The 19,549-nt window shown below is 49.8% G+C and overlaps 1 protein-coding gene across 1 annotated transcript in view; it reads left to right on the plus strand.

Moving 5' to 3' along the window:
- LOC146801648 (uncharacterized) overlaps nucleotides 1–19,549 on the plus strand; it is a 203,952-nt gene that overhangs the window by 150,658 nt on the left and 33,745 nt on the right. Inside the window, exon 14 of the mRNA XM_085621130.1 lies at nucleotides 18,319–18,355. Coding sequence (XP_085477256.1) covers nucleotides 18,319–18,355 — 37 coding nt within the window. The remainder of the gene's footprint in view (nucleotides 1–18,318; nucleotides 18,356–19,549) is intronic.

The following is a 19,549-nucleotide window of genomic DNA, read 5'->3' on the forward strand; positions in this document are numbered from 1 at the left end:
CTGAAGGCAGAGTGCTTGGTTCCATGTGAGATGGTGCTCTGGCATGAGCTGAGCCTGTCTGCAGTGGTCGGAACAGCTTCCTTCTACTGTTTCCAGATATCGTCATACCATATACTCTTAAGTGCATTATGAACCTCGCGGTTAAATGCTATCTTTGGTTTGGCTTTATCAAAACATGTCGAGTAAGGTGTCATACGAATTGGAATACTAACCCCTCGCCAATTCTGGCGACGGGGTTAGCATTCCACCCTTCTAGAGGGACACGACATGTACAGTACCTGAAACCCGGGTAAAATCAGACATAGCCTCAGCTCCACAAAATGGATGCTGCCACCACAGACACAAGTCTGCCCTCCTGCTGCTGGGAGTCCTTCCAGCTTGGGAGGTGTGGACAAAGGGTTTCCTGCCAGGGGAGGTGCGTGCACCACCCCAGACAGGATTTTGTGTATTGGTCAGGTAGGGCTTGAAAGAAACCAGACATGCCTGTGGCTCACAAGGAGCCTCGGTGCATATGCCAGTTCAAACCGGTCCTGGGGCACACCAGTCCCGGGCCTGGGGCGAGCTGGACAAAGGATTGGGGGTGTAACCACCCCCCTTCCTGGTCCCACCCATAGGGAGGGACCTAGCAGGTAGTCCGGCCCCTAGAATCCGCTTAAAGGTAGGAGCTGTGTCCTAAGACTTCAGACATCCTGGAATCAACTTAAAACTAAGAAGAAGACGGGAACTTCGACGCTCTGCTGCACAGAGGACTGAAGCCAATCTCCCCTGTGGTCAGGGAGTGACCACCTTGCTAACGCAAGCACCATCCAGCGAATCAACGTCTGCTTTGCCGCCGCCTCCCGCCGGAGCCCGAGCCCAGAGACTGACAAGACCTGGACCTCCAGACCTCTCACCGCCCGATCCACAGTCCCTGCAAAGAGGAGACCCGTGGAGGCACCGAGACACGTGGAGCCAGCCATCTTGAAACGACTACGACAAGCTGACCAGTGCAACAACCGAGGCTCCCTCCAAGTTGTGCTTTGGGTCCTGAGAAGCCCAACCCTCGAGCAGCATCTGCACCAAAGGTGAGCCCTCCAGCATCTCCACGATCTGCGTGGGGCCCTTCTGCATTTTGCCACTCGACGCGCCTAACCGGTTGCTGGCCCGCTGGCTAGTGGCCATCTTGGCGACGAAATCTACGACAAACACCGCTGGTCTGGTTGCTCCAGACTGGCCCTTGCTCCCCTCCAAAGAAGCAGTTCCCCTGACCTTGCTGGTCAGAACCATCAGCTTATCTCCTTGCCTACAACAATTGCTTTTGCCAAGGCTTGTTGGCTTCGATCAAGTCGCCGACACCGCCGACAGCGAGAGCCTGCGTGGGACAGCTCGTGACTCGACTCCTGGACGTCGTCGACCTTCAAGGACCACGTGGCTGCAGAGTCAAGCTACACCTTCCTTCCTGTTTGCACCCGACATTGCCTGGTACCCACCTGGTGCCACGCTGGTCACTGGCTAGTGACTGTGAACACTGTCCCCTCTGCTTACAGGTCTTCAACATCTCCGATCCACTCTTGGATCCACTGCATCTCTTCCCGACCGACCGCCTGCAGCACTTTTGTCTACAGGCCCCACGGAACCGATAGAAGAAACCCGACGCACTTCGAGGCCTATGCACCCGCTTCCTGTGGGTGAGGTAAAGCTGGCACTCCTGTGCCCAAGTGTAGTATTACATCTCTAGTGCCTGTGTTCCAAATCTTAAGTTCCTAGGTCATCCGGAAGATTCCTTTTGCAGTAACTTTGTACTTTTTACGCACCCATTGAAACCTATGGGAGCACGCGTGTGACTATTTGCTCTGCACACGCCACCCGTGGACCTCCTGGTCACTAACTGACGTTAGCTCCTTGTAGGCCCAGCGATTCTAGAGGCCCTAGGCCTTTTCCCTTTTCTGTTCGTGGTACTTATACCACTATTTTAGTATATGGTTCGAGTGGCCACCAGGGCCTATCCATATAAAGTGCAACTTCTGTGTATTCTGTGATAATCTTGTTTGACGATTTGTGCTCCTGTGCTCATAAAGAGACTAGGGGTTACTTTGAGAAATAAATACATATATATTTTGAATATATATCTGTGTGGTGTCCTTTCATTGGTATAAAAGGGGGTTACTATTGGTAAAACAGCTTGCTTAACACGCATCACGAGTTTAGCCTCAAAGACTGCTTAGCCTACGCTACCACTAGGGCAGCTAGTCCAAAAAGGTTGACTTACAACCACACCATAAGGGTTGCTTGGCATGGTACAAGGTGGTCACTAGAACTAGTGAACAGCATATACCAGGCCAACTTCTCACATTGGTGAGCAGCGGTTGGATTTGAGCTTGCTGTGTTTTACCATTGTAATCTCTTGGTTACCAATTGAAAGATCACATAGGTACCTGTAGGTACATATAAAACAAGATTAGATATACTTAAGTTCTACTGAACTTAGTTGTTGTAGAGCAAAGGGAGTAGCACACCCTGACTACAACTACTAGATAGGTTTAGTAGGTAAACCCAAGTGTAGGTAGATTGCAACACATCCACCCACACTTAAGAGCAATGGCTGGGGCAGAGGGGTCCACTGTACCCATCTCTGTTGAGAGTGACCCCCCGAGGGCACCATCCATCTTTGCTACCCTTAATCAGAATGAGCTCAGGCAGTTGGCAACTCTTAGAGGCCTTAAACAGCCCAAGAACCCTACCTCTGCTGTGCTCAGAGCACTCTTGCAAGATGATGAGAATCAAAGAGAGCTCAAGAGAGCTTCCCAGTTAGCCCCCTTAGGGACAGGAACAGGAGGCCCCCCTTCTGAAGATGCCACTGAGGTACCCCTTTCCAATAGCCATCCCTTAGATGAAAACCATACTACAGAGGAGGAAAGTGAGGGGGATACAGACAGTGGTGAGGATGAAGGGAGAACTAGCCCAGTGCCAAGTGTTATACTTGGCCCAGCTAAACCAAGGCTATTGGGGACTGACAGTGGGTTCACCCCACTGGATCTCCCCAGTGGACTTAACACAGGGTTTGGGAGGCAAAGGAATCGCTCAGGTGACTCCAATGCTTCTCATGGCTCTAGAGGCTCTCAAGGTCACTCCAGGAAAAGGATGACCACCCCTCAGAGGAGGGAACATGAGGCCAGAATGCAGGAAGCCCAGCTGAGGATCAGGAAGCAGGAGCTAGAAGTAGCCCTGATGGAAGAAAAACTGAACAAGGCTAGGCAACCTAGAGAGAGTGGGTCTATACCCACTGGTGGCAGCATTGTCCCTAAGGACAAAGATAGGGTCTTTGATAATAGGAACCTGTCTAAGGTTGTGCCCCCCTACAAAAGTGGGGATGACATCCACAAGTGGATAACTGCTCTTGAGAGAGCCTGCAAAGTACAGCAGGTTCCTGAAGACCAGTGGGCAGCAATCCTCTGGCTCTCCTTTGAGGGAAGAGGCAGAGACAGACTCCTCACTGTTAGAGAAGAGGATGTCAGAAACTACAGAGTCCTGAAGAGTGTTCTAGTTGATGGGTTAGGCTTAACCACTGAGCAGTACAGGTTAATGTTCAGAGACACCCAAAAGACACAGACTCAGGACTGGTCTGAATACATTGAATGTGCCACTAAGGCTTTGGAGGGTTGGTTGCTGGGAAGTAAGGTATCTGATTTTACAGGATTGTATAATTTGATGATGAGAGAACAGATTTTAAATAACTGTCAAAACCAGCAACTGCATCAACACTTGGTTGACTCTGATCTGACCTCTCCCCAAGAATTGGGAAAGAAGGCAGACAAATGGGTCAGAACCAGGGTTAAGCAAAAGAACCAGAACCAGGGCCAAGGGGGTGATCAGAAGAAAACAGACCAAAAGGGTGGAGATCAGAAACCTAAAGACCAGAAGTCTTCAACAGGGCCCCAAACTACTGCTAAGGAGGGTGGGTCCCAACAACAGTCCAAAAAGAAGAAAGAAGGTCAAAAGAAACCCTGGTGCAATCATTGCAAAAATACAACTCACTGGACTAGTGATTGCAAAAAGGGTGGAGCCCCCAACACTGTTGCCCCTAAGGCACCTGCTCCCAGTACTACTGTTAGCAGTGTTGGTCCCCAGACAAAGGGTGTAGTGGGAATCACTATGGGAACTGAAGGAGATTCTGACTTAGACAGAACCCTGACACAGGCAGTCTTGATCTGTGATGGGGACATTGATTTGTCCCTGACTGTGAGCCCCAGTAACCTGGGCAAGTACAGACAGACTCCTTTAATTAATGACAAAGTGGCTCAAGCCTACAGGGACACATGTGCCAGTGTCACTATGGTGACACCAGGCTTTGTGGACCCTGGACAGTACATACCAGGTGAGAACTACCTGGTGACCAATGCCAGCAATGCCACTACTTCACATAGTGTGGCAGTTGTTAACTTCTCATGGGGAGGGGTAACTGGCCTCAAAAGGGTTGTGGTTAGTGCAGACCTCCCAGTAGAATGTTTGTTGGGCAATGACCTAGAGAGTTCTCTATGGTCAGAAGTGGAGTACAGGACTCATGCAGAGATGTTAGGAATATCATCACATGTCCTTGCTGTGACCAGGTCACAGGCCAAAAAGTGCCTCACTGAACCACAGGTCTTGGATCCTGGAACAATGGACCAAGCACCTACCAAGAAGAAGAACAGGAGGGTCAAGGCTGTGCCTTCCCCCCTGCCTCAGAGTGATGATCAGCCTTCCCAGGAAGCTGATCTAGAGGACCCTGAAGGAACTGTCCCTGAAGAGCTTGAACCTGACCAGGTTGAGTTTCTGGGGACAGGGGGACCTTCAAGGGCTGACTTGAGGCAGGCTCAGTTATCCTGTCCCTCTCTTGAACCCCTCAGACAGCTGGCTGCTGCTGAGGCTGCTGGGAATGCTCAAGGTACCCATAAAGTGTATTGGGATGAAGGGCTCCTTTATTCAGAGGCTAGAGACCCCAAGCCTGGTGCAACCAGGAGGTTGGTTATACCTCTGCAATTTAGGGGCTTCCTTCTTACCTTGGCCCATGATATTCCTTTAGCAGGACACCTAGGCCAGAACAAGACCTGGGACAGACTTGTCCCTCACTTTCACTGGCCTCATATGAATGAAGATACAAAGGAGTTTTGTCGCTCCTGTGTTACCTGCCAAGCCAGTGGCAAATCAGGTGGCACAACAAAGGCCCCCCTGATACCACTACCTGTGGTGGGGGTTCCCTTTGAAAGAGTGGGAATAGACATAGTGGGTCCCATGGATCCTCCCACTGCATCTGGGCACAGATTCATACTGGTGGTAGTGGATCATGCCACCAGGTATCCAGAGGCAATTCCCCTTAGGACCACTACAGCTCCTGTTGTGGCCAGGGCCCTGCTGGGAGTATTCTCCAGAGTGGGGTTTCCTAAGGAGGTAGTATCTGACAGGGGTACCAACTTTATGTCAGGATACTTAACAGCTATGTGGAAGGAATGTGGTGTCAACTACAAGTTCACCACCCCTTATCACCCACAATGCAATGGGCTTGTTGAGAGATTCAACAAGACCCTAAAGGGTATGATCAAAGGATTACCTGAAAAGCTCAGGCGAAGATGGGACATCCTTCTACCCTGCCTTCTGTTTGCTTACAGAGAGGTCCCACAAAAAGGAGTTGGCTACAGCCCCTTTGAATTGTTGTTTGGGCACCCTGTGAGAGGCCCACTGTGTTTGGTGAAGGAAGGCTGGGAGTTACCTCTCAAAAAGCCCAAGCTAGACATAGTGGACTATGTACTTGGTCTCCGCTCCAGGATGGCTGAGTATATGGAGAAGGCATCCAAAAACCTTGAGGCAAGCCAGGCCTTACAGAAAGCTTGGCATGACCAAAAGGCTGTCTTGGTTGAGTTTCAGCCAGGACAGAAGGTATGGGTGTTGGAGCCAGTGGCCCCAGCAGCACTCTTAGACAAATGGTCTGGACCCCATACAATCCTGGAAAAGAAGGGAGAGGTCACCTACTTGGTCGACCTAGGAACTCCCAGGAGTCCCCACAGGGTACTCCATGTTAACAGGCTTAAAGCATATGTTGACAGGGCAGACATGGGCTTGCTCATGGCTACAGATGAGGGACAGGAGGAAGAGAGTGACCCTCTCCCAGACCTGTTGTCTCAGAACCCTGAAGATGGCTCAGTTGAAGGAGTGACCCTTGGAGGCAACCTCACTGCCCATCAGCAGACTGAATGTAGACAGGTTCTACAATCATTTTCACATATGTTTTCCTTGATACCTAGTCAAACTGACTGGTGTACCCATGTGGTGGACACTGGTGACAGTCTGCCTGTAAAGAACAAACTTTACAGACAACCTGACCACGTCAGGGACTGTATAAAGGCTGAGGTACATAAAATGCTGGAATTAGGTGTCATTGAACCCTCAGAGAGCCCCTGGGCTAGCCCAGTGGTTCTGGTCCCCAAACCTCACACCAAAGATGGCAAGAGAGAGATGAGGTTCTGTGTGGATTACAGAGGACTCAATGCTGTCACCAGGACAGATGCACACCCTATTCCAAGGGCAGATGAGCTCATAGACAAACTAGCTTCTGCAAAGTTTTTGAGCACATTTGACTTAACAGCTGGCTATTGGCAAATCAGATTAGCTGAGGAGTCTAAGGCCAAAACAGCATTCTCAACCCCAGGTGGGCACTACCAGTTTGTGGTGATGCCCTTTGGTCTGAAGAATGCACCTGCCACCTTCCAAAGGCTGGTGAACCAAGTCCTTACTGGGTTGGATGACTTTTGTGCAGCATATCTTGATGACATTGCTGTCTTTAGCTCCACCTGGGAGGATCACCTGATCCACCTGAAGAAGGCTCTTGAGGCTCTGCAGAGGGCAGGCCTCACTATCAAGGCTACTAAGTGCCAGATAGGGCAGAGTAAGGTTGTGTATTTGGGCCACCTTGTAGGTGGAGGCCAAGTTCAACCACTGGAGAGTAAGATACAATCCATCAAGGACTGGTCCCCTCCAACCACCCAGACTCAAGTTCGAGCTTTCTTGGGCTTGACTGGGTACTACAGGAAGTTTGTTAAGAACTATGGGTCCATTGTGACTCCTCTTAATGATCTGACATCCAAGAAGATGCCCAAAAAGGTTCAGTGGACAGTAAGCTGTCAAAAGGCATTTGATGACCTGAAGGAGGCCATGTGCTCTGCACCTATCCTGAAAAGTCCTGACTACTCCAAAGAGTTTATTGTCCAAACAGATGCTTCTGAGTTGGGTGTGGGAGCTGTGCTGTCACAACTTAATGTAGATGGTCAAGACCAACCCATTGCTTTTATTAGCAGAAGGTTGACCCCCAGAGAGAAGAATTGGTCAGCTATTGAGAGGGAGGCCTTTGCTGTGGTGTGGGCCCTGAAGAAGCTGAGGCCATACTTGTTTGGCACTCACTTCAAGATTCAGACCGACCATAAGCCCCTCTTATGGCTAAATCAGATGAAGGGTGAAAACCCCAAACTGCTTAGGTGGTCCATTTCCCTACAGGGGATGGACTTTACAGTGGAGCACCGGCCAGGTACTGACCATGGGAATGCAGATGGTCTCTCCAGGTACTTCCACTTAGGACATGAAGACGAGACTGGTCAAGGCTAGTTTAATGTCCCAGCGTTTGGGGGGGGGGTATGTAGGAGAGTAGGGTCTGCTATCCTATGGTCACCCCAAATTTTTGCTTTTTGCTTCACTGGTTTTTGACATATTGAGGCTGTGGGCCTGCCAATCAGACCCCCAGCCTGCTGTTCTCTCTACTAAATTAAAACTATGCACCCTAGGTGCATAACCAATTGGAAGTGGATCACCCTGTCAGCCCCTGTACCAGTGTACACTAGGTACCCAGGGCATTGGTGTACCCAAGGCCTGCCAAGGGCTGCAGCATGTATTATGCCACCCCAGGCTTGGCCTAACAATTTGACACAACTGGCTGATCACTCAGCTGGGGTAAGTTGGTGTAATCACCTCTTACTTAGGTGTAGTATACCTATACCTAACCTTAAATGGGACACCTGGTAACCTATAAGTCACTCCTATGGCAGGCCTTAACAATCCTGAAGGCAGAGTGCTTGGTTCCATGTGAGATGGTGCTCTGGCATGAGCTGAGCCTGTCTGCAGTGGTCGGAACAGCTTCCTTCTACTGTTTCCAGATATCGTCATACCATATACTCTTAAGTGCATTATGAACCTCGCGGTTAAATGCTATCTTTGGTTTGGCTTTATCAAAACATGTCGAGTAAGGTGTCATACGAATTGGAATACTAACCCCTCGCCAATTCTGGCGACGGGGTTAGCATTCCACCCTTCTAGAGGGACACGACATGTACAGTACCTGAAACCCGGGTAAAATCAGACATAGCCTCAGCTCCACAAAATGGATGCTGCCACCACAGACACAAGTCTGCCCTCCTGCTGCTGGGAGTCCTTCCAGCTTGGGAGGTGTGGACAAAGGGTTTCCTGCCAGGGGAGGTGCGTGCACCACCCCAGACAGGATTTTGTGTATTGGTCAGGTAGGGCTTGAAAGAAACCAGACATGCCTGTGGCTCACAAGGAGCCTCGGTGCATATGCCAGTTCAAACCGGTCCTGGGGCACACCAGTCCCGGGCCTGGGGCGAGCTGGACAAAGGATTGGGGGTGTAACCACCCCCCTTCCTGGTCCCACCCATAGGGAGGGACCTAGCAGGTAGTCCGGCCCCTAGAATCCGCTTAAAGGTAGGAGCTGTGTCCTAAGACTTCAGACATCCTGGAATCAACTTAAAACTAAGAAGAAGACGGGAACTTCGACGCTCTGCTGCACAGAGGACTGAAGCCAATCTCCCCTGTGGTCAGGGAGTGACCACCTTGCTAACGCAAGCACCATCCAGCGAATCAACGTCTGCTTTGCCGCCGCCTCCCGCCGGAGCCCGAGCCCAGAGACTGACAAGACCTGGACCTCCAGACCTCTCACCGCCCGATCCACAGTCCCTGCAAAGAGGAGACCCGTGGAGGCACCGAGACACGTGGAGCCAGCCATCTTGAAACGACTACGACAAGCTGACCAGTGCAACAACCGAGGCTCCCTCCAAGTTGTGCTTTGGGTCCTGAGAAGCCCAACCCTCGAGCAGCATCTGCACCAAAGGTGAGCCCTCCAGCATCTCCACGATCTGCGTGGGGCCCTTCTGCATTTTGCCACTCGACGCGCCTAACCGGTTGCTGGCCCGCTGGCTAGTGGCCATCTTGGCGACGAAATCTACGACAAACACCGCTGGTCTGGTTGCTCCAGACTGGCCCTTGCTCCCCTCCAAAGAAGCAGTTCCCCTGACCTTGCTGGTCAGAACCATCAGCTTATCTCCTTGCCTACAACAATTGCTTTTGCCAAGGCTTGTTGGCTTCGATCAAGTCGCCGACACCGCCGACAGCGAGAGCCTGCGTGGGACAGCTCGTGACTCGACTCCTGGACGTCGTCGACCTTCAGGGACCACGTGGCTGCAGAGTCAAGCTACACCTTCCTTCCTGTTTGCACCCGACATTGCCTGGTACCCACCTGGTGCCACGCTGGTCACTGGCTAGTGACTGTGAACACTGTCCCCTCTGCTTACAGGTCTTCAACATCTCCGATCCACTCTTGGATCCACTGCATCTCTTCCCGACCGACCGCCTGCAGCACTTTTGTCTACAGGCCCCACGGAACCGATAGAAGAAACCCGACGCACTTCGAGGCCTATGCACCCGCTTCCTGTGGGAGAGGTAAAGCTGGCACTCCTGTGCCCAAGTGTAGTATTACATCTCTAGTGCCTGTGTTCCAAATCTTAAGTTCCTAGGTCATCCGGAAGATTCCTTTTGCAGTAACTTTGTACTTTTTACGCACCCATTGAAACCTATGGGAGCACGCGTGTGACTATTTGCTCTGCACACGCCACCCGTGGACCTCCTGGTCACTAACTGACGTTAGCTCCTTGTAGGCCCAGCGATTCTAGAGGCCCTAGGCCTTTTCCCTTTTCTGTTCGTGGTACTTATACCACTATTTTAGTATATGGTTCGAGTGGCCACCAGGGCCTATCCATATAAAGTGCAACTTCTGTGTATTCTGTGATAATCTTGTTTGACGATTTGTGCTCCTGTGCTCATAAAGAGACTAGGGGTTACTTTGAGAAATAAATACATATATATTTTGAATATATATCTGTGTGGTGTCCTTTCATTGGTATAAAAGGGGGTTACTATTGGTAAAACAGCTTGCTTAACACGCATCACGAGTTTAGCCTCAAAGACTGCTTAGCCTACGCTACCACTAGGGCAGCTAGTCCAAAAAGGTTGACTTACAACCACACCATAAGGGTTGCTTGGCATGGTACAAGGTGGTCACTAGAACTAGTGAACAGCATATACCAGGCCAACTTCTCACACCGAAGATCTCTGGAGGAGAGAGTCAACAATCCTTGGCAACGGCAAGTCGACGCAATGCACAGGGGTTCTGGTCCAGCGGTACTGACGAGGGATACGGTCTTCAAGGTTGCTGTGAAGACAGGACAGGACTCGAGGGAGTTGCAGAACCATCACCTGTGTTGCTGAGCCTTTCAGAGCCCGTGGCAGCCCAGGATCAGCAGACCAGTCAGCTGCGTTGTGGCGCTTGCAGATGTATAGGAGTGACTCTTTCTTTTCCCTGTTGGAGTCTTGGTTCCCCAAGCGAAGTCTAGAGTTGTAGTGCCTAGACGGTTGAAGTTGAAGTTGTTTCAGATCTGAATCTTGTCCCACGATGAATCTAGGGACCCACCCACAGGTAAGCCCTTAAGTACCTTAAGGAGAGGGTTGGGACAATTCAGGTGTCCCTCCCAAAGGAGGCTGGACAGTGAGGAGAATACTCCCTTGTCCTTTGTCCAGTTTCACGCCAGAGCAGGAGCCAACGGCTCCCTGAACTGGTTCCAACTGCAGTATTCAAGGAGGGCACCAAATGTGCCCTTCAAAGCAGTCTAGCAGTGCTTGCAAGCACCCCCATCCTGGGAGGGCGCTAGAGGGCGCACTGCGAAATGGCCGCACCGTAGTGCTGCTCCGCCCGGCCGAGCCGATATCCGCCTATTATCTGCCTGAAATTGCGCCATCCTTGACCCTGACTGGACTGGACTGGTTGGTACTGGTCCGCTGGTGTTGGGACCGTATATGCTCACTTTGGACTGCGCTGAGGGTGGTGGTGCACACCGATGCATTGATTGAGCGGCCCGCCACCTCACTGAGAGCTGCCCCAGGTCCTCCTGCTTCATTACCGGGCATTTCCAGTGCTCTACGCTCTGCTGGTCTGTAGGGTGCTTTGCGTGTCCCCTAAGTGGTCTGCTGGATTGGGAGTCGCTGTTGTACCTTTACTTTCTAGTTCTGGCTTGGTGAATTATCTGTGGTCCTTACAGATTCCTCATACGCTCGCTCCTGCTCCACCTACGTCCTAACTTTCGACACTAACATAGTGTCCAGAGTACCTCTTGCTTGCCTGGGGGGTGATTTCTTCCCGACCCACCATGGGGAGAACTGATAAACACAGCCACATCTTACCATTGAGGCTTGTAAGCCTGCGAAGGCCTCAGAAAAGGCGGCATCGGATTCGGAGGCAGAGGACCGGGTCGATAGTCCCCCCCCACGCTGGAGACCACTCTTCTAGCGATGCAACATAGCCTCCAATCTATAGAGAGCACCATGGCTTCAGTAAATCACCGCCTGGATTACTTATCGTCACAGCTGGAGAAGCAAAATTCTCGCATGGGTGAGGTTGAACAGCGTGTGTCGGCAACCGAGGATGGTCTGAGCGAGGTTGCTGGCAAGGCACTCAATATGGAGAAGGTGTTGTCCCTCATCCAGACCAAGAATGAGGACTTGGAGGCGCGGTCTCAGCGCAACAACATTAGACTCACGGGGCTGCTGGAGTCTACAAATGTAGGGAAAACGGAGCACTATCTGGAGAATTTAATTAAGGAACTGTTTGGCACTGAACACCTCTCCACGATGTTTGTTGTTGAACGAGCTCACCACTCCTTGGCGGCGCGGCCTGTGCCTGGCGCTCCTCCTCGTCCCATAATAGCCAGGCTTTTGAACTATAGAGATCGTGACACTATTCTACGTCTGGCCAGTGAGAAGGGGACTATCGAATTCCAGGGCAACACCTTGTCTTTTTTTCCTGATTTCACTGTTGCGGTGCAATCTGCCAGACAGGAATTTGGCGCAGTTGAGACGTTTTTGCAGACGGAGGGGGTCCCCTATGCAATGCTTTACCCCGCCAGATTGCGTATAGGTCCGGAGGGGGACTCAAAAAAAAATTCCAACCCCAAGGCTGCCCTCGAACATGCAAAGCAGCTTAAGCGCAGGCGGCCCAGGCGGGGCACGCCTCAGGAGGACTACGACTGACTGCTACACCGGTTGATTCTGCATTAGTGTTGCTTACCTATTTACCTTGTTTTTTCTTTCTAGGAATGCTCAGTTCTCATGCTCTTACGTGCCTACTTCATGACTGTGCTTTGGTTTGCCACTTGTCCCTCTCCGTGGGGCGACTCACGCTATACTTTTTCATGCTGTGTGACCTACAGTTCGATTGATTGGCACATTTCTAGCTATGCTCGGCCACCTCCTACTAGTTGGGAGGCCAGTAGCACTCTGCGCATCTTACATGGGTGTACCCCGAATGCATTTTATTCTTGTTTGGTTCTGTTGGGTGGGGGGTGTGTTGGGTCAGGATGGCTTTGGCGGGGTTGGGTTGCTGAAGTGGGTGGGGGGTAGTGTAGTATTTTTAGCACGACCTGTACATGAGCAATGTGATTCCTCAGGGCCGCAGAGTGTATTCTATGGTGCAAGTAGCTCCTTGACACTGTCTCGATGGTATGAGTGGTAAGGTTAATTTCCTCACCTGGAATGTGCATGGGCTTAATAAAAGATAAGATCAGTGTTTGCATATCTGGATCGGATGGAGATACATGTAGCTTTTCTTCAGGAGACCCACCTCACTAAGGAATAAGAGCAGAGAGTGGGTGCTCGCTGGGCTACTGCGAGGATTGCCTCCTCTTATTCTACCTACTCTAGCAGAGTGCTGATTCTGGTTAAAACAGGTGTCCCTTTTGCTGTTGATCGCACTGACATAGACGAGTATGGTCGTGTTGCGATTGTCTATGGGCAATTAGGTGGTGTGAGTGTGTTGCTGGTTAATGTCTATGGACCGAACACTGATGAACCGTCTTTTTTTTTTTCTGACGTCTGGCGCAGAATCTCGATATTTCCTACAGCCGCAGTGATATGGGGAGGTGATTTTAATGTTTGTCTTGATGCTACATTAGATAGGGCTGGCAGTGGGATAGCAAAGACTAAACAAGCAGCGGAAGTGCATTTGAGGCTGCTAGATGCTGGACACCTTTGGCACCCTGCTGGTCGAGAGGGCACGTTTGTATCGTCTGTGCATGGGGCGTGGTCCCGTTTAGATTTCTGGCTTGTTTCGGAGGCTGTGTGTACTTGGGTTGTGAAAGTTGGGCATGTGGCACACACGCTCTCTGATCATTCTCCTGAAGTTCTTGAGGTGCAGGTACCCACATGCACACGCCCGCCATTTACGTGGAGATTGCAACCGACTGAGTTGACTGACCCAGTTTTTCGGCATACGATAGGAGAAGCCATTCAAAACTTGTTTAAGGAAAATGAGGGATCTGTTGAAAGTTCCGGAGTGCTGTGGGAAGCATTTAAAGTTACTATCAGAGGGGCTTCTATTGGGGTGCAATCTGGTGTGCTGCGGGATCTTCGCCGTAGGATTCATAAATTGTCATCTGACATCTCGACCCTTGAACGTGCATATGAACTCGATCCATCTCCTGATAAATTAGCTAAAATAAGGGATTTAGTTTCGGAACATAATGAAACAGCAGACTAGGAGGTATTGCACCATTCCCGTTGTAGTTCCACTCGGTCTTACGGGGAAGGGGGTCGACCGAGCCGATCCTTAGCGCAGAAATCGGTAGCACCTCGTAGCCAGGAGCCTATAGTGGAATTGTTAGATGAGGATGGGGTTGCACACTACTCTACCCCAGAGCTGTGTGATATAATTATTCGATTTTATACCAAACTGTATGCATCCAGGGACTCTCCACCATCTGACTAAATAGATTAATATCTCAATGAAGTTGCGCTGGGATGGCTTTCTACTTCCCATCGGGAATATCTTGTGCAGCCGTTTGATGTCGAGGATGTGAAACTCACCATAATGTCACTGCCTACTTGTAAGGCCGCTGGGATGGATGGCCTTCCCAGCGAGTTTTATAAGGCATACGTATCTGAGCTTGCCGCCAGGCTTCTTGACGTATATGCGGAAGCTTATGAGAAGGGTCAGCTGCCGCCTTCTCTTAAGGAGGCATTGCTGGTGACTTTGTTGAAACCGGACAAACCCCTTAACATGTGTGAGCCCTAGAGCCCTCTCTCTATTATTAATATAGACGCGAAGATCCTGGCGAAAATGATCGCTACCAGGCTCCAGCTGCTGGTTCCTCTTTTGTGAATGGGTCGCCCCCCGTTTTTTACGAAATGGATTAGAGAGCTTTATGAGGAACCGGCTGCCCGTGTGCGTGTTAATGAATGGGTTTCGTCGGTATTCCCAATAGAAAGAGGCACTCGGCAAGGCTGCCCCTTATCGCCTATGCTTTTCTTGCTCGCATTGGAGCCCCTAGCCTGAAAGCTCCTTCAGAGGCATGCAGCAGCTGCGCTACGCTTTCGTCAGAGACCACTTTCGGTCTCATTTTACGCCGACGATATGTTATTGTATGTGCGTGAGCCAGCCACTTTTTTGCCTGCACTGCTCCGGGAATATGTTAAATTTGAGCACTATTCGGACCTTGAGATCAATTGGGCGAAGTCGGTAGTGTTCCCGCTCACAACGGGCACGAGGGAGGTAGAGTTGGATTTCCCATTAACTTGGAAGTCAGAACCTGTGAAATATCTGGGGGTTTGGCTCCATAGAGATCCTGGTAAGGTAACCTCATAGAACTACGGCCGCGCCATTATGCGTATCCCCGAATTGGCTGAGCGATGGGCGTGCCTGCCCCTCTCCCTTGCGGACAGGATAGCAATTTTGAAAATGGCCTTTCTCCCTAAGTTGCTATACTTTTTTATTAATATACCTATTAAATTGAATGTGGCGATGTTCATGACGCTCCAATCGGTACTACTTACATTTGTATGGGGTGTGAAGAAACCTAGATGCAGCTAGGACACTAATTCAGCCCTTCAACTGGGGGGGAGGTGTTCGAGGCTCCTGACTTTCGATTATATTACTTATGCGCACAGGCGCAAGTTGCGCACTATTGGCACTTCACGCAACGGTTTCAAACGCACACGCATATTGAATCAGATGCTGTTTTACCTATGCCATTGCAGGCAGCAACCCTCTCTGGGGGATCTGGAGGTCCCCGTACTGAGATAAATCCGGTGCAGTGCACTGCATGGGTCTGACGAATGCTGGCGAAACAAGCGCAGCTGCCGTACTTGTATGCTCCTCTGCTTCCTCTGGCCTCGCACCTTGACGTCTCAGTGGCGTGGGAGTAGTCTGCCCTCCAAGTGCATGCAAAGGTCGGTGTCTCCCGGATGGGAGACCTGTATGCACATGGTCGGTTCAGAACTCTGCGGGCAGTACAAGGGGATACTGATTGCGGATTTATGTTGGGATTTACTTACGTCCGGGTCCGACAAGCTGTCAAGACTATCTACCCAAACTTCCTTGAGGAGCCCGTGGGTTTGCGAGCATTGCAGGCGCTGCTGGCGAGTGAGGATCGCAAGGGCTTAATTACTAGACTTTATAATGCCTCTTTGCGAGAACATGACCTGAAAGACTCCTCCTCTTGTCTCCGGTGGCAGACAATGCTAGGTCCCTCCCTTACTCTCGATATTTGGAAAGAATGTTGTGAACTTACTGGCCGTCTCACGGTGAATTGTAATCTTCGCAAAATTCACTTTAAATATACATCAACTATATTATACTCCTCTGCAACTCTGTAGGTATGGTTTGCGTGAGTCTGCGTGCTGTGTGCGGTGTTTGCAAGCGGATGCTGATTTTCTGCATGTGGCTTGGACGTGTCAAGGTGTTTTTGCATTTTAGTCCAAAGGTACTCGCAGACGTGGTGACAGAACCAGTGGATTGCACTCCCGAGCTCTGCCTCCTAGGGTATGTGAAACCCCTTAAGCACTGTAATAGACTCATAGTTGCGGTTTCCACATTGTTCGAAAAAAGGGCGGTCGCACAGTGCTGGGGAGCTAAAACCATTCCTACGGTCAACAAATGGCTCCGTGATCTACTTTACTGTAGGGACCAGCTGGTGACTTATGCGGAGGAATTACCTGTGGCCTGAAGCCCCAAGGATTTCTTGGGCCCCGCTGACAGCATATTTGTTGTCCCATCCAGATTTAATGTAAATGGCGGTGACCTACGTATCCTACTTTCTTTGCCACAACGGGTATGCTATTAGAGCTCTGTCATTGCACCTGCTCCTTTTTCTGCTTTTATATGTCACATCGGTACCTATTTATAATGTACAGGACATATTTGAGTGTGTACTATCTTGTGATCTGCTCTGCCTTGGGTTGGGTGAGGGAAGCGATGGTTTTGGAGGGTGGTGGGTGGGGGTTCTGTTCTTTAGAATTGTTGTTGATGTAAACTATGCCTACACTGCCATTTGCTTTATGCGACTGCTGATTGTCCCTTCTATTCGGACCTTTGTATATCATTGCTGTAAGCTTTCAATAAAACATCATTTTAAAAAAAGAGGGGCCGATTGGGGGCTGCGGTTCCTTTTGGCCCTTGGTGGCTCACCGCACGGGATACTGTGAATCAAGTTCCTGGATGGCTACTGCTAGCGTGCAACAGGGTATTTCCTGCTGTCTTTGTATGGAAAAGGCCACTCCTTAAGTTTTCTGTCACGTGCCTCTAATTGTAAATCCAGGAATTCAATCTTGGAAGTGCGTATTTGGATAGTGTGGGGCATCCTGCATGGTGGGCTGCTTGGGGCCGGGGGACACTGCAGTTCTGAATTGGCTTTTCAAACTAAATTTGATACCATGACAAACAGATTCCTTGAGAGAGGATACTCCATGACCTCAATAAAGAAGGTATGCCATATTAAAAGGGACAATTTACTTGTGCCCCAAAGAAAAATGAAAACAAATACGATCCTGATCCGCAACCTTTCAGGTTTGTTACTACTTACCATAAAGCATGGAAGGTAAAACAAACCCTTCCCAAATTTTGGAATGTCCTTCAGACTGATGATTTCTTATCTGGGTATATTGAAGAGCACCCTAAAGTGACCTTCTGAAGAAGCACGTCCCTGCAAGAGCCCTTGGGCTAAAGTCTTGTGAGCACACCGAAAACCAATTTGGGCGTCCATGGCTTCTCTACATGCTGCAACTGTAAAACCTGCAGGTACAATGAGAATAAGAACCAGATTACATTTCCTTTGATTGTTCAAACTCACACAATAAAAAAATCTCACTTGTAACTCTTAAATTCTTTTTTTTTTTTTAAAAAAGCACCCCCCCCCCCCCCCCCCACCCTGGCCCAATACACTAGTCATGTCTGGGAGGTGGTCACACCTCCCTGTGACAGGAAACCTATTGTCCTGCCTTTCCCTGCTTGAGTCTGATTAGCAGGATCCCAGTCAGACGAGTCAGAAAACATAATGACACCAGCAAAAAGTGGGGGTGACCATGAAAGCAGATTCTACTTACCTTCAAAGACCCTCCTGTGTTTCTTCTTTAGTGACCCCAGATTTGGCATGAATGGTGCTGGAGCACCATAAAAGCCACACCCGGAAGAGCAGCAAGGAATGGAGTAGGCTTGAGTGGAGACAATCACAGGGCCGGGTCATTAAGACTTTGCAGGTGCGCTAAACATTTAGCAACCCGGCCAGAGTTGGCTCTCTCTGTAGGGCGCTCATGGGGCCTGTAGGGCGCTCATGGGGCCTGTAGGGCGCTCATGGGGCAGGAAGGTACAGCGGAGCACGGCTGCGGGCCGCGGCTTAGCTGCACTCCTTGCTGCATTCCAGGAGGCTGCACATGAGCCTTGGAAACAAGTGCAGCCCCAGGTTTTTTCCACAACGCTTTTTGCCTTGGGAGGTAAATAATTCTACAATTCTACTTCTTTTTTAGTACTTCATAATTTTGCACTTAACCTGGGTTTTTTTGTTGCCTCCAGCATGCCAAGAAAGGGTCAAGTGTGGAAATGATCTGTCTTGGTGCAGTCTCTTTGGAGCTTTAAGGGACGAGCACTGGTCCTTAGGATGTGAATTCTGAGTTTGTGTTCTTTTCTTACTCCTTCCTTTGTCTTCTCAGGCTTGTGACCCTGAAGTTTTGGACGTCTGTCAGAAAGGTAAATAGTTTGATCTTAACTGAACTATTTGTTTTTTTCCAGTGGTAAATGCGATGTGTGCCCTTAAAGACAGGTGTTGGTGTTTACAATACTTGCAAAATTTTCCCATCAATTCCTTTGTTTCCCTTTGGAGGAAGTGCTCTGTCATTCCAGCGACAGCCACACATTCAACCGGCGTAAACCGGCGCCAACCTCTGCTTGTGCAAACTCCTAGATCAGGGGTCTCCAACCGTGCCAGTAATAAGAACTACTTTGGCTCCTGAAAAATCATCTGGAGCAACTAATCATATTGGTGGTGTAATACTGGCCACATCAGACGGATACCATTAGTGGACACCCCATGCAAAACTATCAGCAGCCATCACTTCGGGGCATCAGGCATGGTAGGAAGCAGTGATGTAAAAAAGACTTTAGCCATTTGGAATGCCTCTAAATAGATGATATATAACAGCCATAGCTGCAGTATACCACGGATAAAGTAAATCTCCACAAAACCGCATAATTTGTCAAATATTAGCTTTAAAAACAACAGTACTTAACATGTGCATTTGTAAAGTGCATGTCCATCCTGATGGGTACATTGGATCTAAAATAACATTTTATTGTTATCCTGATTGGTGGTTGGAGTGGTTGAACTGTAAATTTAATTGAAAATTCAACATTTGTTTTTCAACCATCTGCTTATGAGTTCTAAAAATACTCACATTTTTTGGCTGAAATAAACACTTTTTTAAATTTTGATATACATATAATTATTCAACTAGGACACCGTGTCTACTTTAGTAGGCTGGGCGGCACACAGGAGAAATACTTGCGAGTAGCTGTGGAGCTCCCAGTGTCTCACGAGCTGCTTGTTGGAGGAGCCTGTCCTGGATAGTGACAGGAGTTGCTACTTCTCACTGCCTCCCCAAGCTTACCTGGCTCAACCGGCAGTGGGGCGAGGACATTGCTACATCCCTGTTCCTTCCTTGGGGTTGATGCTACGCATGGCCTTAGAAGCTCTTGAGCACTCATCCTTGTGTTCAGACTGGCAGTAAACAGTATAGTAGAGCTCCAGATTTCTTCGTGGTCTTCTTGCCACCATAATTGCAAAACGCGTATCTTCCAGTAGATGTACTGAAAGATGTAGTTCTACTGTACAATAGTCACCTGGGAAATGCAGGACTGGAGTTACCCCACAGGCAAAGGTTTTAA

Source organism: Triturus cristatus, chromosome 8, assembly GCF_964204655.1.
Source record: "Triturus cristatus chromosome 8, aTriCri1.1, whole genome shotgun sequence".
Classification (NCBI taxonomy): Eukaryota; Metazoa; Chordata; class Amphibia; order Caudata; family Salamandridae; genus Triturus; species Triturus cristatus.